General features: G+C 48.7%; 9 protein-coding genes across 10 annotated transcripts; 7 read left to right on the top strand and 2 right to left on the bottom strand.

The window, feature by feature from the left end:
- Positions 1-342: 342 nt before the first annotated feature.
- Positions 343-1,578, top strand: FVEG_06458 (hypothetical protein; the record flags this gene model as incomplete). Its single annotated transcript, XM_018894851.1, has 1 exon — positions 343-1,578. The coding sequence occupies one exon, from the start codon at positions 343-345 to the stop codon at positions 1,576-1,578; it is 1,236 nt and encodes a 411-aa protein (XP_018751990.1).
- Positions 1,579-2,891: 1,313 nt separating this feature from the next.
- Positions 2,892-3,197, top strand: FVEG_15862 (hypothetical protein; the record flags this gene model as incomplete). The annotated part of the gene is made up of 1 exon (XM_018905088.1): positions 2,892-3,197. The coding sequence occupies one exon, from the start codon at positions 2,892-2,894 to the stop codon at positions 3,195-3,197; it is 306 nt and encodes a 101-aa protein (XP_018751991.1).
- Positions 3,198-5,316: 2,119 nt separating this feature from the next.
- FVEG_06459 (hypothetical protein) lies at positions 5,317-6,555 on the top strand (the record flags this gene model as incomplete). Its single annotated transcript, XM_018894852.1, has 2 exons — positions 5,317-6,327; positions 6,358-6,555. The coding sequence occupies exons 1-2, from the start codon at positions 5,545-5,547 to the stop codon at positions 6,553-6,555; spliced, it is 981 nt and encodes a 326-aa protein (XP_018751992.1). The 5' UTR covers positions 5,317-5,544.
- A 2,882-nt stretch (positions 6,556-9,437) lies between these two features.
- Positions 9,438-10,805, top strand: FVEG_06460 (hypothetical protein; the record flags this gene model as incomplete). Of its 2 annotated transcripts, none has more annotated exons than XM_018894853.1 (2): positions 9,438-9,551; positions 9,833-10,805. In XM_018894853.1, 2 exons carry the CDS (start codon positions 9,438-9,440, stop codon positions 10,262-10,264), a joined length of 546 nt encoding a protein of 181 aa, XP_018751993.1. In that variant the 3' UTR covers positions 10,265-10,805. The 2 variants fall into 2 exon arrangements, with proteins under 2 accessions (XP_018751993.1, XP_018751994.1); XM_018894854.1 differs by lacking the exon at positions 9,438-9,551 and having other exon boundaries at positions 9,719-10,210; positions 10,262-10,805.
- A 140-nt stretch (positions 10,806-10,945) lies between these two features.
- Positions 10,946-17,405, bottom strand: FVEG_15863 (hypothetical protein). Its single transcript, XM_018905089.1, has 2 exons — positions 15,749-17,405; positions 10,946-15,697 (listed from the first exon to the last, which is right to left on the bottom strand). Exons 1-2 carry the CDS (start codon positions 15,795-15,797, stop codon positions 15,297-15,299), a joined length of 450 nt encoding a protein of 149 aa, XP_018751995.1. The 5' UTR covers positions 15,798-17,405; the 3' UTR covers positions 10,946-15,296.
- Positions 12,327-13,015, top strand: FVEG_06461 (hypothetical protein; the record flags this gene model as incomplete). Its single annotated transcript, XM_018894855.1, has 2 exons — positions 12,327-12,601; positions 12,661-13,015. 2 exons carry the CDS (start codon positions 12,327-12,329, stop codon positions 13,013-13,015), a joined length of 630 nt encoding a protein of 209 aa, XP_018751996.1.
- Positions 17,317-20,192, top strand: FVEG_15864 (RNA 3'-terminal phosphate cyclase). Its single transcript, XM_018905090.1, has 2 exons — positions 17,317-18,010; positions 18,062-20,192. The coding sequence occupies exons 1-2, from the start codon at positions 17,878-17,880 to the stop codon at positions 19,144-19,146; spliced, it is 1,218 nt and encodes a 405-aa protein (XP_018751997.1). The 5' UTR covers positions 17,317-17,877; the 3' UTR covers positions 19,147-20,192.
- Positions 18,620-20,833, bottom strand: FVEG_06463 (hypothetical protein). Its single transcript, XM_018894856.1, has 4 exons — positions 20,458-20,833; positions 20,236-20,408; positions 20,026-20,186; positions 18,620-19,972 (listed from the first exon to the last, which is right to left on the bottom strand). The coding sequence occupies exons 1-4, from the start codon at positions 20,668-20,670 to the stop codon at positions 19,518-19,520; spliced, it is 1,002 nt and encodes a 333-aa protein (XP_018751998.1). The 5' UTR covers positions 20,671-20,833; the 3' UTR covers positions 18,620-19,517.
- Positions 20,834-21,184: 351 nt separating this feature from the next.
- Positions 21,185-23,173, top strand: FVEG_06464 (hypothetical protein). Its single transcript, XM_018894857.1, has 2 exons — positions 21,185-21,632; positions 21,685-23,173. Exons 1-2 carry the CDS (start codon positions 21,541-21,543, stop codon positions 22,853-22,855), a joined length of 1,263 nt encoding a protein of 420 aa, XP_018751999.1. The 5' UTR covers positions 21,185-21,540; the 3' UTR covers positions 22,856-23,173.
- Positions 23,174-23,233: the final 60 nt, after the last annotated feature.

Here is a 23,233-nt window from a genome sequence, read left to right on the forward strand (position 1 = left end):
CATCAAACTTCCTCTACAGTACGGAGTAGCCTTGAACTCGTCTGTTATTAAGGTGGTAACTATTCTAGCTTCAGCACAGACCCTTGTCCCATTTTAATTCCTGGTTGCTGGACTAGTCCAGGATTGAATCCTTGGAGTCAATGACACCTACATTTTGACGAAGTAGCCATTTATAGACAGAGACCCGGATTATCTTGACCAAATCCAACGTTTGTTGTCAATCTCCAGAGTCTTTCACATCTCATTCATTTGTTAGCGTGTTCGCAGCGAATATCTTAGCGAGTATTCATGCACTTCGTTTCCAGGCATAGCATTTTGCTCTTAGACATAGCGTGTTTCTAAATGTCGAAACTTCGGATTCTCATCTCAGGCGGTGGCATCGCTGGTCCATCTGCTGCTTTCTGGCTCTCCCGTCTTGGCCATTCCTGCACCATTATAGAAAGATTCCCCTCACTACGCACTGGAGGTCAACAGATTGACATTCGCGGCCAAGGGATCGAAGCTGCGAAGCGCATGGGAATTCTTGAAGAGATCCGAAATAAAGCGGTTGATGAAGATGGCCTACAATGGGTTGATTCGAAAGGGAAGCAGAAAGCTCTGCTCGAAAGGAATGATTCGGGGAAAGGGAGACAGTCGTTCACAAGTGAGTTCGAAGTCATGAGAGGAGATTTGTGCAAGATCATATACGAGGCGACGAGACAAAGAGCCCAATATCGCTTCGGAACATCGATTGAGAGCTTTCAGAATGTTGGCCATGAGGTCAAAGTCAGATTTTCGGATGGAGCTGATGAGAGCTACGATCTTGTCATTGCCGCAGACGGTCAAGGCTCGAGAGTCCGACGGAAGCTATTCGCTGATGACCCTGAAGCTGTTCATGTGCGCGACCTCAATCTGAATGGATGTTACTATAATCTGCCACGGGAAGCAGGCGACAAGAATCTTGCCACTGTATACAGCGCCCCAGGCCGCCGTGTGATCTCAACGCGTTGGCACTCAAAGGATAGAGGCCAAGCATATCTTATGACAATGTCCCACGTGAAAGAGCTGAAAGAGATCATGAGTCAGGACGTTAATGCTCAGAAGAAGCTTTTTGCAGAGATCTTTGAGGATGCAGGATGGCAGGCTCCGAGGCTTATCAAGGCTATGCATGAGACCGAAGACTTTTACGCACAGTCTATCGTCCAGATCAAGACCAAGACGTGGTCTAAAGGGAGAGTTGTTCTACTAGGTGATGCAGGATATGCTCCATCTCCACTGACGGGTGTGGGAACTACATTCGCTTTGATAGGAGCCTGTGTCCTCAGCGGAGAAATTGCGAGACATGGCCATGATATCCCCAGAGCTCTCAAGGCGTATGAAGATACTCTGAGACCATACGTTGAGAAGTCTCAAAAACTGCCGTCGTTCGTCCCCGGTATTGCATATCCAAAGACGAACTTTGGGATCAAGTTGCAGTACTCGATTATTGGACTCATCACCAAGCTGAAGATTGATAAGGCGATTCTTGCTGTATTGCCGGAGGATAGAGGGACTTGGAGAATACCTGCTTATGAAGAGCTAGGTGGTTTAAAAGGATGAACTATCAGTCATGATTTGATCGCACAAGGATGTCGGGAATGCCAATCGGGAGGACACTCAGCAGAAGGCTAACTCTAGGCAATCATGGAGGAATAATGTCATAATTTAGAGTAGTTTACTAAAAATTGGTCTAAGTAAAAGTTTGAGTGCTTCAAAGCCATTTTTTTGGTCCAAAACTCTCTCGGAGTGAGTCACTCATGTCCACAAGAAGTGGCAGTTAATATACACTACAAGTAGGGGGTTCTCGCTCCTTGAACCCCCTGTACTCTTTCACATCTCGAAACTCGCAAACATAACCAAATCTACCAACAAAATGGTTACTGCGATGCATGCAAGTTGCTCACTTTACCTTCCCTTTGAGTTGAGGGACATGATCTGGGGCTTTTCAGCTTCAACCGGAGATGCAAACGGACTATTGAGATGTTGTCGACAGACCAGAAACGAATTCTCTCCTTACTGCCAGCTCCCGGACAAGGCCAACGAACTCCAAAAGCTCAAGATCCTGGTAGACTCGACGTACGACCATGGAATTTGGCTAAAAGTTTAATTACTACTGGAAGCAGGATGGTCACATTCGCCACGCTGTGAGCGCCATTCAAGATATGAGCGATCCTATGGTTTTTCGTCTTGGCAGGATGAGAAATATTGACGATATCGTCGTGATACTACGCGCACCAAGACGAGGTTACTCTGTCGGGGCGTTTATGATGATGTCTACGCCTTCATCTACATCAGGTCAAGGTTTCGCAAAGGCAAGAGCTGGCCCTGAGACGCCAAAATCACAATTCGTTTTACCACTGAAGGTGTACAATCCAGCCAGTCAACAAGAGAAGCAAAGAACTTCTGGGAGTGCCGAGCAACGAAGATACTCGAGGATCCATTAAGGAAGCATATAACAGACCGGGCACAGATGCCCTATTTCTATGAGTACCTACTTTCTTATCTTTTGTGCTAAATTGCCAAGCGTGCCCACCATTCTACACGACGAAGCGGTACAGAGTCATGGGCATCGAGGCTATCAATTGCCCGCTCGCAACGCCATGCCTGGCTGTGCGTGAAAGGAATTTAAGGAGACACTTCTCAACTTCCAGAAGAATATCGCCGCGTATGCGGCCAGGATGCTAGTTGAAGAAGACATAGACATATGGGACCCACCATTGTCTTATAATCTGGTACCTCCAGATCAACTGGCCTAGGAACATATCAACTACCACAGAAAGAGTTTCAAGGCCAGGTATCAATTTCTACTAGACAACTTGATTGGCCCTGTCGGAGGCTGTATGGATATGTTGCGATTGCATCGTTTCAAGACGATGTTTTCCTCACGATTGAATTACTCTAACCGCCATGAATGTGTTGCTGGAAGAGACAGTGGTGGACTTGCTGGAGCTTCTAGCAAGATCAATCGGCGTCTGAGAGCACTATTTGATCCTTACGCTGCAGAGGAAGCTCTCCGTCTGCGACAAACATGCTCGCGTCTTCGTGCTGTTCCTTGGGCCACTGCTTCTTCAGAACTCCCTCTTGAGTCTCGTTCTTCGTCCCTCTGGTTAGAGCACTATCCCCATGGCATTCGGTACCACTGGAGCGGCAGGAACCTCGCTGAATGGAACTTTCGATGAGGAGCAAAGAAGCATCAGATACGCAGGGGTAGATCAAGTCACGTTCCAAGGAAACTACTGCGGAGAGGAAGAAGTCCAAGTTGGTATGCTACGCATACTCAGTTGAGGCTTTGTGTAATGAGCGAGTTGATCCATGAAAGGAATATATCACTGTCTAATACGGGTGGTCTCGAGGAACATGTTCCCATAACGACAGTAATCGCTAGAGTATATATAGTGAGAAAACTTTATCAGCAGTTCGTCGTTTCACTTCTAACTAGTCAACCTATAGTTGTGCACAATAGAAATCTATGTGTTTGCAGTTGGCCTTATCCTGGAAATATGGACTTTGAACTCTAGGGTGACACTCTAATCTAGGGATACTGGGATGTGTATCGGATTGAGTGGTTTCCCCAGCAGAGCCGGCGGGTTGGTTCTCGAAAGGAGAGCGGCTCTGCGGTTCGTCATTCCGAATTGCGTTTATCGAGACGGGGTTTTCGGGCCGTGATACCTTGTTTTGCATAGCATTAACTTTGTGCATCACAAACAGACAATGCTACTCTATGAAGCATAGACTGAGATAATTTGAACCATGACCAGCGCTATTTTTCATTCCCTTCTCCCGTTACAAGTGATTGCACATTTTACTAACACAATATCAATTGTATTTCTCTATAATATTTATTCATATCTCTAATATTATCTAGAATATTCTCCCGAGCCTCCTGTAGTTACAGTAGCAATGGCAGATGGTATTACGCTCCCGATGTTGTATTGGCGATCTGTAGGGTAGCATTGTCTTAGCGCCGCGCCTCAAACAGCTTGTGTCAGAGAGGTTACAAGGGCTACGCTGCACAGGGAGATAAGCTCTGACAGGCCCTTGCCAGGTCAGTTCATCCTTTATTCAAGCTTAGTATTTACCTTGAAGCTTCGAGTTCTATGCTTAAACCTAATGCTGAGTATAGTTAATTTGAAGTTTAATCAGACTGTCATTTGTGACGATTCACAGCCACGTATAGCCGTCGTAACCACAGACAATGATTTTCGCAACCCAATCGATGCGATATTCCTTAAAGGCCTTGTTTGTTTGTCTGTGTCTTGACGTTTTGTCGTTTTGAATTGATTGCACGTTGTTTGTCCTGATCTGACAGACAAGAAACATCAAACTTGTCGAAACACTCTCGTTTGCATTTCTCGTCCGATGCCATCCTCGCATCGTACAAACGTACAAACGTACACGACTTGTTTCAAGAGAATGCAACTCCCCGAGGAAAACCTACATATCATCTTTGCATAACTCCTTGAAACTAGACACCAAAATACCTCGGTCGCGCATACAAAATTCTCCCCCAGTAGGAGATGGCAATTCTACGGTTTCAGGTGAAGAAGCGGATCTGCCAAGACAACAGGAGAGGAAGAGAATCGAAATTCCCGTCGTTTACCGGCGCCTACTTCTCGAAAAGAATAGAGTCACCGGTGCCTGGGATATTTTAGACTTGAACGGTGGATGTGGACGGGAACGGTGGCGTAGGCGTAGGCGGGATCGCTCCAATGGGGTCTGCTCCGATATTAAAAGTGCCAAGGGGCTAGGTTTCACCGTTAGACACTCATCCAATCATGGGAGCGTCCTATAGAGCCTCAAACCGAACTTGGCAGGGGTTTAGCGTAACGCCTTGGTTCTTTTTTTTGACAGCAAGGTCCGGGGTCTAGCGTAGTGTAAGCCAGCTAGGCCAGCTAGCCCAGGCCCAAGGGTTTCAATTTCCGCTATGCGTTTGCTGCAAGTGAGCTTATTTTTCCGTCTATCAATGTCTATATCGTTATGGAGTACGCACCAAAGGCGAGACGCCTGAACTGCAAGGGACCCTTCTCCTGAGGGTAGATTTGTTCCCTGATCTGATCTAGATTCAACTGTCACTCGCTGGACATGGTCCCAGCACACCATGTTTGAGGTTATGGCATGGCTTCTTGACGAGATGAAGTCAACTGGACTGAAGTGAGCTGATCCTTGTGGTGGGACTGACCGTAGTTTACGCCTTGGAGAGGAATAGGACAGGACAGGACAGGACAGGATAGGAACAGGAATAGTTGGATCTAGGGCGGGCCTAATCTCAAGCTCAAGGCGTCGAGATTCGATATATAAGTCGACATCCTTCGTCGTCCCAATACCTCTTCTTCTCTTTCTCTCCACACTCGTCGTAGCAAAATCAGTCTTTCTTCTTTCTATCTTCACTTTCTTTCAATTTGGCTGTGCCAAACCTTCATTCTTTCTAACAAACCACCGAAGCTCGAACTTTTTCACTTCCGCGACTTCTCGCTTCATCCAATCCTTTAAACCAACACCAACTCAGACAGATAACTATCTATCAAGATGCGTTTCTCCGCTTCCGCTGCTGCTCTGGCCATGGCCACCACCGTCTCGGCCCACGCTCAGGTCTACGGCCTCTGGGTCAACGGTGAGGACCAGGGTGATGGACGCAACGTCTACATCCGATCTCCCGCCAGCAACTCCCCCGTCAAGGACCTCACCAGCCCCGATCTCGTCTGCAACGTCAATGGTGGCAAGGCCGCTCCCAAGTTCGTCAAGGCCGCTTCCGGTGACGAGCTTACCTTCGAGTGGTACCACGATAACCGTGGAGATGATATCATTGATGGCAGCCACAAGGGTCCCATCATCACCTACATTGCTCCCTACACCGAGAGCGACGGCACTGGTGCTATCTGGACCAAGATTGCTGAGGACGGCTACGATGGCAAGGAGTGGGCTGTTGACAAGCTCATCAAGGCCAAGGGCAAGTCCACCTTCACTCTCCCCTCTGCCCTGAAGGCTGGCAAGTACATTGTCCGCCAGGAGATCATTGCTCACCACGAGTCCGATGTTGCCTACGCCTCCAACCCCGCCCGAGGTGCTCAGTTCTACCCCTCCTGCGCTCAGGTTGAGGTCACTGGCTCCGGCACTGCTGTCCCTGATGAGAAGTTCGACTTCAACAAGGGCTACACCTCCACTGACAAGGGCATTGTCTTCAACCTCTACGGTTCTTACACCACCTACGACATCCCCGGCCCCGAGGTCTGGAAGGGAACCTCTTCCGGCTCTGGTTCCGACTCTGGCTCTACTCCCGAGACTCCTGCTGCCACCTCCGCCGCCGCTGAGGCTCCCGCCGCCACCTCCGCTGCTGCTGAGGCCCCTGCTGCTACCCAGCCCGCTGGTGGCAACGCTGGTTCCGAGACTCAGGCTCCTGCCCCTACTCCTACCTTCGCCACTGTTGTCCGACCTTCCGAGGGTGCCTCCGCTCCCACTTCTGCTCCCGTCACTCCCCCCAAGACCGGCTGCTCTTCCAAGCGCCGCCGTGCTCGCCGCGCTGCCCGCCGATCTCTGTAAAGAGCTCGAAAGAGCTCTAAACAGTGGAGAATAAGCAACATGCGATACGTCCGTGACGTGTCCATGCACTTCTTTGCCAGCAAAAAAACGGATTTGTTCCTCCCTAGTGGAGGGCGATGAAACTGCATCTTTGCAGATGGCTTTCTGTTTGTAAATAGATTGTGCGCTGGCTTTTCAGTTGCATATCTTGTATAAATTTTATTACGACGATTGATATTACTTTTCTCCCTATTGCAATGTGATATGACACTTCCAAGGTTCTTTGAGTGCTATAAATATGTCGAAGGTACTGGTTGAGGCTTTATGGCATGCTTAATACACTCACCTAGTGACACTGTAGAGACCGAAGGAAGTGTATTGGCCAATTCCAATATATGTATTAAAACTATAATTAAGACTCAAACTTGGTTTACAAAGCTATTCCGACGCTTAAAATTGAACGATGGTATCTGCAGAGTAAAGACAAGCCACTATGAAGAGTTGTCCCTTGTGTCTCGGCCGGGAAAAGTGGACCCTTCCGGGCTTCCTCCGTCTCTACTCATCCGGTAGAGTAACTTAGGCGATAATACCGGTCTAACTTTTCTTGTATATTACCCTCTAATCGTTTAGCCCCGAGAGAACTGGGGTTATAGTTTTAGGTTTGTTCTGCGCAAACTTCATCGTCATAAGCGAATAGCACTAGGATTTACTCCCGAGGAAGCAAACAAGTCTTCAACATGTCAGCACTGCTCATGCATTTCACATCACATCACATCACATCAGTGACGTTCACCAGCAGAGCAACTATAGGCTTTTCAGGCATCAAAAGGTTGATTCGTCGGTCCAATTAGCTTCTTCAGGATGGCCCAAAATGCAATATCCTCTCTAGTATGATCTGTCACTAAGTCCTTCACATATGAAACCTGGTCCCTGAAGATTTCACACCCTCTCGCGCTTGTGCAACCTATCACGAACACGAATCGAGTTCACATATGATCGATGACATGCGAGTTATGAAAAGGCAGCAATATCAAACCTTCTTTCATTGGATGTAATGTGTGCAATGGAGTCGACTAGTCGATATGCGTACGCAGACCGAGAAAAGTGAGGCTGACGAGGAGCTAGTCTCGCCTGGAAGTTCCAGGACGCTCGAATCATTGTTGCGGATACCCTCACTCATGTCCAGAAAGCTCTGACATATTCATTGTGTTTTATGAGATAGATGGGTGGTTGGGTAAGGCTCCAGTTGCATGTTCCAGTCATTTGGACTTTGGGCCACAGCGAATTGGACGGTACATTTGTAGCGGCCCAACGCATTCTTGAGCCCAACACGTATGACATTGATCCCGAACCAGCCGGTAGCTTATACTCCCCAGCTTGTATAACTTGTACTTGCACGAGATCCTTCGCCAAGCACAAGCCAACTGATCGGCTCTTGGGTCGTTGCACGCCCAGCAACCATGTGTGACGACGAGCGAGTAGATCCCCAGGACGAGGTCACTATCGGCAATTAGACTACTATGAGTCTGCCACGTGGTGTGTCTACCAATGCCAGGTTTGTTCAACTACTCCCTCAATGCTTCATACGTGGTCCTTGTAATGCCACAGTCGCGGCTCTGCGTCTATACGACCAATCACCTTCAGGTCGGATCGACGACACCTCACATTTGTCATGGTTGAAATGATCGTGGAAGTGATTTCACTTGATTTTGACTTGTCCAACGACTGACAAAATGCTTTTCAGATAATGTAGCGGTTTAAACTTGAGGCAGATGTGTTGTTGTAGATGTATTGCCAGCGACAACGGTGTTATGCGCCAGAGGTAGCCGCACTCGAGTTGAAGGAGGCGAGAATCCAGACCAAACCTGCCAGATGAGGCACGAAGTGAAATCATTTGTCAAAATTGACACTTTTTGAACTCATGGTCTCGAGCTGGGCTCAACGCAACGGGACGGACTTTGTCACTCAAGGATTTGCGTTGGATGCCGGAACTTAATGTGATCGGGTCAAATGCAGATATCATTCATACCATTCATCTCCGTGACTGAATTGCGCATAAGAAATCAGGCCAAGAAACTCGTTCTAATTTCGGAAATTCAGGGAGAGGGAGGCATCAGGACCGCCCGACATTCCGAATTATGAGAATGCCCTTTGATAGCCTCTTGAGTAATTTGGCACGAGATAACCTAATGATTGGTAGAAATCTCGACAAAGTAGTTGCCTAAGGGGCGGGTGTCTGTATATAAAACTAGAAAACTCACACTCTGGGGACCCTGCTAATTCAGAGAAACATTGATCGAAAGATCTCCAAAGGCCGATTACTGCGATTAACCTCCGAACATTAGAATCCGCGCATGTGAGTAGAATCCTCTCGGTGAGCTGGGTCCTTTTTGCAGTTGTTTACTGTCTTGTCTTGGGGAGTGGACATGAAAGGGCAATGTGCGTCATGGCGTGGTGGAAAAGGAGGCGATGCTGAGGAAAGCTGTGCAGCTTCATCAAACTATTAGCTAGGCTTTATTCGAGTCTATCTCAGGGCTGTTTACAGATACCAGAGGCGAAGCTAGGCAACGGCAATAGACATGCAGCACTTTTGGTTCAGGCGGTTTCCTGCACAGCGACCAGCAAGACGCATATCTTTGGACATTTGCAGTGAAAATATTTCCATTGAGGCCACTCCACGTTCACGTAATCTGTGTGGCCACGAATCAGTCGGTCTGCAATTTAGGAAGAGCCGCAAGTCCGCATGCCAGGAAACAAGTCATAGCTGCAGCGATGGCTGGGTGCTAAGGATTGGCTCCTTTGCAGCGACTATGAGACCTGCCGATTATGCCGTTGGACAGGGCGGTTGAAAGCCAACAAGTCGGAAATGTGACTAATATCCAGCAACATAGGGCAGTGCAATCATGATTCTCTCCTCTAATCCGAATAGTGTCACAAGAAAGTCCACAGCCCTGAGGCGTAGTGTCCGCAGAGCCAGGGGCGGTACTCACACGGCTGTGCCTAGCAATGATCTTGAGGTACGACTAGCAGTTGACACAGTTCTGCTTTGGGCACGAATGTGGGTACCTAAGGTCTTTGAAGGGATCAAGTTGCTATTGAGCCGCATGAGATGGTAGAGTATAGAAGGAGCTAGGAGGATTTGATGCCCATGAAGGGCGAAGTAGGCAGCAATCAATACGAAAGTGTTTTCTTGCAACTTATGGATCGATCAAAAGCAACGCATCTCAGACGCAGTAGCCGGAAGAAAGTCTTGACGACTTCGTTTCACAGCGGCTGGCCACGCACTGTACCATCCAAGGGTGGTTATGCCTCCACACATAGCACTGAGACAATCGGCCATAGTCAAGCGAGAGCTTCTCTTGGCAAGGCTCGCATCGACATCATAGCCGCCTCTACTGGGAATCGGACCAAAGAAGCCCAGGTGTGGGCTTGGTTGAGGGATGCTGATCGGCCCTGGGAAGGCTTCAGTTTGTCGGACGTATGCAGTCCACAAGTCGTTCAAAAACCGGCGAAAGGTCTTTCCTACAAAACGAAGAGGGATCGAGGTCTATCCTCTCAAAGAGAGCAGGACCAAAGTGACCTAGGCAACAGATCCCGGCCGGTGGCTTCAGAAGGTAGCTTATTCAGGGAACAGGGGGAGGGACCACAACCAAAAAGGCCTTTTGCGGAATCTCTAGTAAGCTCACAGCCCGATTTGTTCGACAGCGCTCTGATATGCTGCCATCAGTAAAGTGATCCCGATCTTTGCAGAGTCCCAACGCGAAAACAGGGAGCCCAATATCCTGTTGACCATTGCTTCAACTGTGGACTTCACCGAATACTGGCCTGCTCTCTTTGAGTCCTCTTTCCTTTTCGAGGTACCTGAGGCACAGGATATCACGCCACGTCTTATCCCAGCCAACAACGTAATTGGACATGCAACCGCACGATGCAGATATTTGGGATGCAAGGGATCCAAACATGGCTAACACTGCTGCAAACTAGCGAATTGTGGTGTCCTCATCAACAATAGCCAAAGGCGCATGCGGCAACGATTGTGACATGCGAGTCTAGTTTGCAGTAGTTTTTTTTGGGGGGGTGAAAGATGGGGGTACCGTGGATGTTTGACATTGTTCAGCTGGTTAAGCAAACCAACATCGATGCCACCCTGAGTTACAAGGATGGATGAGGGTCAGCGGGGTAATCATATTTTGAACAACTTCAGGGTTTTATCTTCTTCTCAGCGCAGTCATTAGTAGCATGAAGGAATACAATGTGATTGTGTACTGGTACTTATCTTGCATGTTATATCCCTCCTTGTTATTGGTAAGGTTGCTGTGTTGATGAATCAACCTCGACTGTACAACGGATACTGAGGTACTCATCGCGTTCAGCCTCATCGGGGTTACCAATCCCCGTGAATGTTACATTTACTAGCTCTACTTTCCCCAGAATCTCCTAGAGTTTTCGGAGTTGCCGAGATCTTCTGCGATAAGTTCCTTGTGTGGCCGCATGAGATGCGAAAGTCATAGGTCCAGCAGTTGCAAGCGGAACAATTTACCCTCTTCCTTGTGTATGGCTGGCTAAGAGGACAGTGAATCAGTACGAGAGAACATGCTGCTCTCTTGTACGAAAAATATCCATTCCATATCATTCAAACACAAATCCACGAAGGAATCTCCGCAAGCAGGAAAGAATCGATCATGCTGCAGCTACTTTTGACGTCGTTGGCAGAAGAATGATTGCCGTCAGCCGTCACCAATCTTCCAAGTCTTCCCTTCTGTGTAAAATTGCGGTTCTTTTCCCTCCTTCCCATGCGCATTGTGTGACACTATACAGCAGAATCGAAAATTCGAATGCCCATCTGCGTCGAAGTTTGGGGTTCTGTCTAAGCCGAATGATCCCCATAGAGTCCTTTTCGATTAGTCGCCTCCAAAGCCATGCCAGATCACGACCTGACCAGAAGTATTTCGACCCGTTTGTTGCGTGCCCTGGGCCCAACCAAACACAGCCAAGGGACGCGTATATACTAGTTGAACAACGGATGAATCTTGATAGGTTGTCTGCTTGGCCATCTTTTCTCGCAGGAGCAGCCGCTGCCGCTGACATACTGCCTTTGTGCGTACCATGCGAACCTTCTCATCGTAGGTAATCAACGTTGATGATTTCGAACATGTCGTCATCCCAAGAATCCATCTAACAAGTGCATTTTGCCTCTGAAAGTAACATTCCGCCTAGGTATATGCCTAGTGACAGAAGGCCCAGTCAACAAGAGCGAACCAAATGCCGAGGCGAGCAAATTGACTCCCATTCCCGGGTTGGCCATGTTTTTTCATGCCACGACAATCTCTCGTTTCGCCCCAGGCTGATGTAAATCAACCATGCTCTGTAATACCCCTTTCATTCTCCTAGCACATGTTGTCGTGGCTAACCTTCGCAAACTGGCAGATGTTACTAGGCGAATTCGCTGGCAAACCGCACGATTTCCAGCCTTCATCCAAGCAGCGATGTCTGAAGAATATCGGGACCTTGACAAGCAGTGATGCTGTGCAAAAGAAACCAGGTTCATGAGGTGTTTCATCTCTGTAATCCGATCAACCCTGCCCAAGCTTGCTACAAGCCCTTCACCGCGTAACAGAGAGCTGGTGCATTAATACCCCTTTCATGCCCGCCATGCGATGCTTGCCAGTTTAGAAGTCTCGTCACAAGAGTCTGTCACCTACCAGATACACCCATCCCCCTCTTACTATTAACTGCTCTCATATCTTCTCGATCAGTTGGCTCTTCCCCTGGAGGATCCTTATCAAATAACCATGACCTCTTCGGGAGATCGCTACACTAGAGATGCGAGTGGGTTCTCGTCTCCGGGCGCGAATATAACCCAGAGCCATATAAAGCAAGCACCGCAACCACAGCGCCAGACTACTGCACCCCAGGATGTCGGGCTGCACCAACATCTGCCCCAAAATCAACACTCTGGAACAGCCTACTATCCTCATCAGGACCGACCGTATCCACAAACAGCTTCAAGTCAAAGCACACTGGGCTATACCTATGCTCCATCAAATCAGCCCGCCTACCAGGGAAGGTATGTGGAGGTGATATCGTTGGAAAGACAACGACCACCAGCTAATCCATTCCGAATAGTCGTATCACCCAGGGACCCAACGATACTCCCGGCAATCAATACCAAGTAAATTTGCCAGGGGTCCAGCACTCGATGGATGACCCTCAACGAAGAACAACCAACTTCGTGAACGGTCAGCGAGTTAGAATGGCAACGTCTCCTGACGAAGCCGAACAAAACGGTATCAGGCGCGGTACTAACACTATCTCGCAATTTGACAACCAGTTCACAGGGACTGTTGGTACCAGCACTTCGGCCAGTGAGGCTCAGAGGGATGAGCGATATCCTCAATACACCCATCAGAGTTGTCCTGGCTATCCTAGAACTCTCGACTATCGCGGCCAAAATAACAGCTCTTCACAAGCACGACGGTGAAAGAGAGGCCGAAATTAACAGAGTGCAAAGTCTGGCGTTGGGCACGGGGTCTAATGGCACTTGGGCTTGTTATCCTGTTGGTTCGTGCCTCAACCTGACATGCCCCTCATCTCGTACGCATTACTATTTCTGTCGTTTCTCGAAGGAACACTCGGTGCTATATGATTTTGGTGTTTTTGGCTGGTTGGTGCACCTTGTGCATGGATAGCTTTCAGTATCAGATTGTTTTTCGATTTCAGCAGGGCCCAGTCTATTGTATAGAAGTCTTAGTATTCTCAAGACTATTATTTATCAATCAAAGCAATTGATCTGGATTACCAAGGCCATTGCGGGACTAATCATTCGGATGTTGGCCTCGTAGTCTCCAAGAGGGTGGATCGCCGTGGAATTTTGGTGTAAGCCACAATCGTGTATCCCCCGCGGAGGGTCGTGTCTTTCATCCACCATCCCACTTCCCCAATAGATGTTGGCTGCATGAGAAAATAATAGCGCGATGCACCCAGAAATAGTGCATACACTGCATGAAAGTTCGTAGCTTCACACCCATTGTCTGTTCACTTGACAGAGAGTGATTTCCCCATTGCATATCACGCTCTTTGCCAGTGGACAGGCTAGTGAATCAGCCAAGCCAACTGCGAATCATTCAAAGGCATTTCGCTGTGCATGTCTCACCAGGTATGTGATGAAGAAGAGACGTGCATTGATCGTGATGACCGTTGATTAAATGAGTAGCTTGTGGGAGGTGGCACTCGTCACTGGCTCTGATCTGAAGCCTGGCCATCTCAGCCAACTTAATCTTGTGCATCCGTTCATCGTGTATGTTGGAAGTGACCCCTGTAGATTGGAGATCCTTGGCGGAGTCAAGCAGCTCACTGTCGTCTTCGATAGCACAAAGCCCTTTGGTGTAGACCTTCAAGCCCCCAACTGCACTGACGTAAGCCGTTTTATCGCATTAATACTTTGAAAGCCTGCAAAGCTCTTTAAGTCAATGGGGATTTGCGATAAAAGATACCGTCTGCTGAGACCTCCACTGGCACCAAAACATGTGCTCTGACAGGGTGCCAGCCACCAACATCCACAGCTGGAAATCAGGCTGAGGGACGTTTGGTGACAATCAACCCCCAATACATAAAATATGGAGGGTCTGTCTCACACACTAGAGAATGTCGGTGCTGGGGAAGAGTACTCCCAGCTGAAACTGTATTCCTGGGGGCCGACGCGTGCAGATCAGGAGAGTGGCTTCAAGGGAGGAGATGTTAAGTAGTCCCATATGTCCACTGCCGTGCTTTCTCTTCGAAATTCTTGATTCTGACCACAGAATATGAGTCTTTGTAGCTCCGCACTTGTCAGTCTTTTTCTTGTCGAGTGGTGACAGATTCAGGTCGTTACCATGACACTGGCGAATCTCACGTCCACGTCGGTAGGTGTGGCTTCAGCCTTCTGTGCTGTTTCACATCCGTTTCGTTTCAGTTTGTTTCGTTCAATCTTTGTTTCGTTTATTCATCAAGGAAGTCCTGGAATGCTCTTATGAATGAGAACATGTGTGTGCGCCTCGCCCATAAGCATCTTCCACTTATGAGACCTCGTTTGGAAACTCTCCAATCGGTCGATGGTCCCCCCAGGCTGCCTTGCCTAGGCTCCTCTGCCATTGCACCAAGAACTCGAGGTGCCGTCTGGTTGGATGCCGCCTGAAGACTCGGTGGCTTCGACACACGACAAATCCATCGCTCCCAGTCGACCAACGAACATGCTCCCTTTTCTTTTTCTTCGTGTCGATTGCTTCTTCTGTTGATCCACTACTTTTGGATATCCTCCAACAAAATTCGAAGACTACCGGGATGATCGGTGCTGTCTCTTCTTTGTGCCAGCACATGTACAGTAGCCTGTACCCCTGTCGTGAGCTTACTAGCTAGCTGGACAAAGTGACTCTTGCCGTCACTCCTTCCAAACCTCATCCATCGATATCGGCACCATCATCAACTTCGACGACTGACCGTATTGTTGACCGTTATTCGTAACGTCTCGCCTCGTCGGCCTGTCACTTCTTCACTTCCATTCACCAGCTGGGCGTATCTGCGGAGGCACGCAAAAGCACCGTGGTCTTGTGTGGAGCCCCGCGTATCATCACATCTGGAATCAGCCCTTTCCAGTCTCTCTTGTCAACTGCTAGATCGCTCTGTTCATGGAAACAGAGTGACTGACGAATCATTCCAACTCTTTTCCAGCAGCCGAAAGAATTTCGCCTTTAACTTCCCCGTCGATACTCCTCGAACGCCATCCCCTAGAAGTTTCGTCTTGCGTAGCATCTTTCAACCTCTGGTACAGCCACCAGCACAAGAGGTAAGGAGGATATCAGTAGCTCGGGGACTTCACTTTCACTATTCAGGGTGCTTTTATACGTCCCCTCATGGATCCTCGTTCCGAGCTTCGCGGGCCCGTGGCTCTGATGTGCATTAAGTGCACACAAGCATGTGAGAGAGCGAATGGTCGATGGGTATGCGTCAACTGTGGCCTTGCCTACAAGTACGACGAAGGGAATGTCGAAGTAGTGTCCCATGATAGTCCCACTGCCTATGGTAATGGGGTAGTCTCCCGACCTCTTTTGGGAGCACAGGAGCAAGGTCATCGATCTCCCTCTCCATGTTTCTTTAAGACGGCAGATAAACATGAGAGCCACAAACACTGGGTGAGTTATGGGTTACTGCATCTTCCTTCAACAGAGAGTATACTGACAGTACAGACTCTCCCAGATGTTGCCGAACAGGACAGCCCGTTGAGTCATGATCAGGCCAGGGATGGCTCTGTGCCCACACTCTCTGAAGTGTATGCCCTCCAAGGAAGCTGTGACAGGTTTGTCTATGTGCTTCCACCCAAATAGTGACAGGCCTAATGGCGAAATAGTGTTGACCACAGATGGCGGGTTGTCGATAATGGCCCAAGCCAGGAGAGAGCTGAACCAAACGAATCCTATGAACCAATGGCTCTCGATAACAACGATGAGGAACCTAATGACGAGGCGTTTCACTCTTGGATCGATGAAACAGCTGGCCCAGGAATGAACGGGAGACAAAGAGACATTGGCCGCGTCTTGGATCGAGTCGCCTTTCTTGGTCTGGACCGAGACACTTCTTCGATGGCACTCCAAGACGACATGATGCTCGAAATTTCCGATGACACAGATATGGAGGAGTAAAACATGTCCTTCTGGCCTCCAGCCTTTGGGGAAATCAACTATAGGGGATGGGAGTGAACATGGCGTTAGGTGATGCTGGAGGGCACACCGAGTGCGCTCGCTTTCTCTTCTGCCGCTCCTGCCAAAGCAAGTAGCAAGCAGTCTTTCCAGTTTCTATACGTAAACGTCGATCGAAGGGCAGGCACCCCCCACTGCTGGCAGTTGAGTTACGATTTGAAGAATCAGGAAAGAACCATTTTGGGCGGCGCAGGCAGGCGTGGTGCTTCGGGTTGCATGATAGATGAAAGATGAAAAAGGAGTGCAAGGAAGAGACTGAACGTCTTCAATGCTTATGATGGATGATAATGACTAGGATAGGGCAAGAGGTGGGTGCATTTTTTGCTTTCGCTGGGGATTGTCTTGGCTTGGGATGGATTTCTCCTAGACTGTTTGAGCATGGTGGTTTCTTTGTTTCTTTGTCTTTTGTGTCGCTTGTGGTGGTGGTCTGGTAGTCTATTTGAAACGCGAGGAGCTGCAATGATATGTCACTTTCTCTCAGCCCCTTGTTCAATTATATTTGAGACTCTGGTTTTGATATCGAAAGCTCGCCATGCCTACGCAACTAATTCGTAAACGATTCAGGCTGTGTAAACTTATTTTCTGCGACCGTTTTCCATCCCTTTCATTGGGGATAATGATCATCATCCAATTGATGATGACAATTGGTCAACGTCGCCATAAGCTGCCACACCAGCTGCTCTTGGTAAAAAAAAAAGTCTGGCATGGCAAAGAACGTATCATCTCCAATAGTTGACAACAGAGCAGAGATCATCCCTGTGGCTGAGCCAGGGCCGTGGGGTGTATTTTATGTTGTGTGAGTGGCATCTTGAGGTCTCCTGTGCTCAAACACTTGAGTAGCACAAACTGAAAGGACGTAACAAAAAGTTCGGGAGAAGGAAAGGGCGCGGAAAGAAGCCTGGAAAATGAAGAAATTGGATAAATAGGGGAAATCGTAAACGAGATCAATGGCGCACTTGGTGAAGCCACTCATGAAAGTCCGACTTTTCGGCCCGGCTGCCCCATACTGCCGGATTAGCTGCCTCCAGCACTTTGCATTCTCTCGGGTGCCCTCTTATGTTTGCTTGTTGCAAACAGATACCCTGGAAATCACCAAGCTGGGCGCCTGGCTCTTCATATATGTAACCGTCTCAGAATCCTTTTACTGGACACGAGGAAACGCTGCAACTCGTGTCAGACCGCCTCGGAGAGGCCGTGGATTCAGCTCGGTCTAATCATGACTGCAGACCGCCTATTGTCAGCCATTTTTTCAGCTGTGCATTCTCGAGGTTGGCCTTTAAGGGTCCGCTTGAGTTGTTGAGAATCTATAGCCTTTTCTGTCTCTGAACCGTCAGCTAGAACCTCGTTGCCTGCCCGTCAATCCACGAAGATATTTAGCTTCTTCGGCAATGAGTCACGTTAGTGAGTCGCAGCTGCATGGTGAAGGACTTTCTACACCATATATAGACAATTGCCCGATGCTCTTTCACTGTTGTTCACGCTGTTTTCATGGTGGTACATCATTGAGATTTTAAATCTTCTGTCTGATTTGACCTTCCACAACGAGACTCCGACCTATCAAGTTCAACTTGCCACAAAAGCCCACCCACCAGGTATCAACAGAGGCGAAAAAATGAAGCCTGTGGAACTAGACGGAAGAACAGGAGAGGGTGGTGGACAGGTTGTAAGAGTCGCAATAGCAATAGCTGCCTTGACGGGACAGGCTGTTACCATCACGAATGTCAGAGGAAATCGAGAACGTGGAGGTGAGTGATGCCTAAACACGCACTGCAACGCCACCAGCTGATATCCCCCAGGTCTCAAGAGCCAACACGTCACGAGCATTCAGTTCCTCGCTGAGATAACAGATGCAGATGTGGAGGGCCTAAGTGTAGGTTCCAAGACTATAACATTCGCTCCACGACGAGGGCCAACAGAACTATATCAACGCAATATCAAGATATCTGCAGAGTCAGGTTCTGCGAGTAGTCTCCTCATTTTACAAGCTGTCCTCCCGTTTCTGATATTTGCCGGCAATGATTCTGAGGAACCAGTCGAACTTTCAATATCTGGTGGATCCAATGTCTCATTTTCACTCAGTTTTGAATATCTGGACCAAGTTCTCCTACCAACACTGGAGGAGCGATTTGGAATTCGTGTTGAAAGAGCGTTAGAAAGACGTGGATGGTGCCTCGGTCCGCAGTCGAGAGGTCAGATACGTCTCAAGTTTCATCCACTGAAGATTGGCCAAACTCTGCGATACAAAACCCCAGAGCAACGAAATTACCCTGAGTCCTATGAAATCAAGTCTATTGATATCAGCATGGTGGTACCTGGCAGCACTCACGAGAGACTCCAGGCATCACTGACAAGGGGCCTGGGGGACCTCTTTTCTGGGGCAGACATCCATTTCAGGCATGTTGAAGACACGAACCTAGATTCACGGTGGTACATACTGCTTGTGGCCCATTCCACGTCTGGGGTCAGATGGGGGCATGACTGGCTTGGATCAATACCAAAAAAGACAAAGAACAGGGACATGTTCGCCGATCAGGTATCAAGAAAACTGTGTCGGGGTTTGTACGACGAGGCAGCTGTCGGTGGCCAAGTGGACGTTCATCTTCAAGATCAAGTGGTCGTTTTCCAAGCACTCTGTGAGGGATACTCTTCGTTCCCTCGAGGAGATACCCCAGATGAATCTCCACCTGACGCACTAATCGATGCCACGGGAAACCTGGGAATTAGTACTGGCAGAATGAGAAAGGAAAAGACGCATGAGCCCTTCGGTTACGGCTCTCTTCATACACAGACAGCCAGGTGGGTTGCGAGCGAGATGTTGCCGAGCATCGAGTTTTACAACAAAGGCAACCTGGTGAAAGGGGCGGGTATATCAATGAAATAGAATTTGCTGACAGCTTGATATTGCATACTTATGACTCAAAGGTAGTTCTTTATATATGAGTATGAACGTGGTTAGCTAAGGCCAAAACACCAATGAAAGCATGCATTTTGTTAAGTGGTGTGGGTTGGGGTGTGACGTGGCTGCCTGAGGATGGCCTCACGGAGGAGCAAAAGTTTTAACTGGGTGACAATTACGCTGTATAACACAACTGTTTTCGTTAGGTATAAGTTGGACATCTCTTGCCAACCTCAACTTTGTTGGGCTATGGCTGATGCCACCATAATGTGTCCATTCCTCAGTGTTGTCATAGCAGGCCTCGATAACCATGGTCGTTGCACTTTGGCTACACACTACCCCCAAAATAATGCTCATCAGGATGAATGAACATCGCCGAACCGAAACTGCGACCATCCGAAGCTGCCTTCATGTAAAGTCCATATCTGCTTTCCCCAGTCCTCACTGGCGGCGCCTGCAGCGATAAAAACTGGCATGAGGTGATCCATGAAAGGGTGTGCTTGTTTCGCATCTCCCCGCTTACATATCGCCGCCATCTTTTCCTCTCGGACAGCTGGATCGGCCTCCACAGCCTCCTTGAGAGCGTTGTCGAAGCTCACAACATATGGGAGTGGCTCTGTGTTACCCTCGAACATGTGGTGCATGTCACGTAAGTTGTGTACTGACATCCCAGCTCCGATGATAACTATTCCTTCGTCCCGAAGTGCAGATATAGCACGTCCGAGAGCGTAGTGGGCGTGAGGATCTTCGTTTTTGAAGAGCGAAACTTGAACAAGTGGTACGTTGAGTGGATTGGTTTCTGGATTGAAGGCTGCAACCTGTTAGAAATTCACATATGGATATTCGTTGTTTAGAAAAACGCACCAACATGAAAGCCAGAAAATACGCCATGATCAAGGCCTCGCTTCATTCCATAGGATTGGATACCAGCCTCTGAAAGCATGACCATGATCTTGCTCGCAAGCTCTGGGCTACCCTTGTTCGGATATTGAGCTTTATAAAAGTGATCGGGGAATCCGTAGAAACTGAGGTTGTTAACGTAAACTTTGTGAAGCATGGAGTGGTGTGACGTACTCATAAATGAGAGGAGTATCTACAGCATTGTTAACATGAATGGCGCGCTCCTCTCCCATCCAATGTGCTGAGAAGACCACTACGGCCTTCGGCCTCACTTTCTGCGTTATCTCCTTTCCAATTTGTTGAAGGACAGGATATACGGGGTGCTTTGTGTTATATTGCACATCAGGCTTGAAGTCTATCAGTAGCTATCCGCACCTTCAACACAAGTAGACTCACACCACCATGACTGAAGAAGTAAACAGGCGCCTTTGTTGCCATATTCGTCTTTACTGGAAATGACACATCCTTTTGTGAGTTGTACCAATCAAAGCCTGCCCTCTGCAGAGTCGATGAAAAGGCTTTGAGTGGTGAAGCACCAAACAAGGCAATCATGGCTACGGCAATAGAGATGAAGCCGATCAATGATCGGAAAGATAGGAGTTGGGTCATATTGAATAACGATGAGTTTCGGTAGCAGCTCTTGAGTTACTGGTCAACCCACATTTGCTCAGAATAGATATCTTCCTTTTACATGTACTGTAAGTGTATATCCGAATATCCATCTCGGGAGAGGCCGGCCCTGGCAGATCCATCTGTGGATCTAGGCCAGCTGAAGTGGGATGAATTTGATGCTGAATCAGCTCATCACGGGAATTTTGTTTACGTAGCCGACTGTGGAGGGATCTGAGACATGGTTGTGCTTTCATGCTATGATACTCGAGCTAGAAATTGATTTATGAACGTACCTGCTTCGTAGTCATTAAAAGCTGGAGCTAGTATAACAGACTGTGTGAACTTATGCAAACGAATAGAAAGCTCTAATCACAGACACAACCAAAGTTCAAGAGCCAATCACAGCTGGCTTCTAAGCACCCGACACGAACTTAGAACGACGCAGGACAAAGCGTATTCAATTGCGTGAAAACAAAGGGCGTAGAACAAATGATAAGCCTACTACATGTTGAAAGCCTGGAAAACCTGACACTCAGAGTTGACTGTTACAGCTGGCAAAGCTCAAGTTCACGAAGCCGGATAAACTAACTAGCTCCACAACTGCATCAACGCAGCTACGTTTAGTGGTCGGTTGCCTGTGCAACTGCCAGATTAGCCCGCCAAAAATTAGATGTCAGGGCAGCTTCAGAAACTGCTACTGGGCATGTGAACAGGCGGCTCGTCCAACCATCGGCAACCTCAACTCCTTCCGTGCAGACAAACATCGCCATCTAGGGTTTCGTACCTCCTACGGTATCCGTACGGCCCATCTATTCGACACCCACTCCTCACCGTTTGTCAGCTCCCTCTCCCACCAAAGCCTTCATCATGGCGCCTCTCATTCTACATAATGTCCCTGACGACGAGTGTTACGTCGGCGATGATGGGGTGAAGCGACCATATGCCATGTATTTCAACCAGTATGTTTTCCTCCGTGCCCATTTGAATCAACGCTAACGTAACGCGAAAAAGACAAGATGCTCCCCAAGGAAGCGCACGATCACGTCGCAGCGCCGCCGAGTCTGGTTCGTTCGGTAAATCCACACGGCGCTCACGATCGCGTACTGGAACACCCGCACGCAGTCGCGAAAATCCTACACTAGCTGCTGCAGACAAGCTCTTTGGCGACTGGGTATCCAACCAGGCTGCAACAGCGCCGTCTCAAACTGTTCAGCGTAAGAGCAGTGGTTTGATGCAAGAAGATGTTCCCGTCAAGCGATCTGTTACTTCTACACCCGTCGAGCTCATCCTTCGCGGCTACCGATCATCAACACAGCAGTACGCTGCTATCTCCCACTATGAATCCCTTGCCGGTGCGATCTTGGAGGATTACCCTCGCGAACCTCCTGTCAGCCAACGCCGATACAAATCTGAGTTGCGTGATCCTGCCTTTACGCGACGTCGCAACCTGACAGCAGATGAGCGAGCGATGGTGAACCGCGCAGATGGCGGAGAGCACTGGGTGAAGGTCACTTTCGAAAGCAGAGAAGCCGCCGAAGCCGCAACTTTTGCCAGCCCTCAAAGGATACTGGGTCATCTGGTTTATGCTGAGCCATACCGAGGTGTTCCTCCCGCCAAAGACGAGGCTTGTCCCGATATCGAGGTCATCCCAGACCATTCACGCTCACAGAGTATGCCTGCTGCTGTTCCTACTGCCAATGGTCGCAAGAGCTTCAGTGGGCCTACATCGTTTAACAGCCGGCTCCTCGATCTCTCTCCTCCTCATTCGCAGACATCTAGCTTTACCATAGATACCGGAACTATCAGCAACTCTCACGCTTCCACTGCTACGATCACCGAGCCTTTCCCTCTTCCTCAAGCTACCACATCAAGCATTGAACCCATGGACGTTCGCGATGGCGACAGCGTTTTCTGCCGCCGCATCCCTACTGCCCGTCGCGCTACGATTCTTCCCGCCGAGCAAGCTCTCCTACCTCAACAGACTATGATGCAACGGGTTGTCAATGCTATTCCCTTTGTCAAGTGGTTCGGTGGTAGCATGATCGGTAACGAAGTACCACGAACCGAGACCGGCGAGTTTGACTGGAGCAAAGCCAGTCTCTACTGGAAGCTTATCTGGTGGCTCGACGCTACTTTTGGACTATTCAGCGGCGATGTACTCAATGCCGACAAGGACGACTAGAGGACGTTCGGTCGGCGATGGAAGCCAAAGGTGTGCAAAGCAGCGTCCAAACGAAAGGGGTCGATGTCTAAAAGACGACGATCATCGGGCGGCCGTGATAGAATATACGAGAGACGAAGAATTTGATCATTGACCACGGCGTAATAACGATCATGGCGTCAGGCTTGTTATGAAATTGGGACGCTGTCTGAGTTAGTGGACATGCTTAATAGATGGAAGGTGGAAAATCCGTATAATGTTCTGTACACTATCAATCAAGAGCAAAGTACTCTTGCAAAATCTATTGCTGCCTCTCCGTGAAGAGAATATTTCCCAAATGCCCGTATAAACGCCCTTGTAGATGAACCCCGAACACGAGGATAAGTCCTTCTCACCACT

The sequence above is a fragment of the Fusarium verticillioides genome, chromosome 2 (assembly GCF_000149555.1).
Source record: "Fusarium verticillioides 7600 chromosome 2, whole genome shotgun sequence".
In the NCBI taxonomy this organism is placed as follows: Eukaryota; Fungi; Ascomycota; class Sordariomycetes; order Hypocreales; family Nectriaceae; genus Fusarium; species Fusarium verticillioides.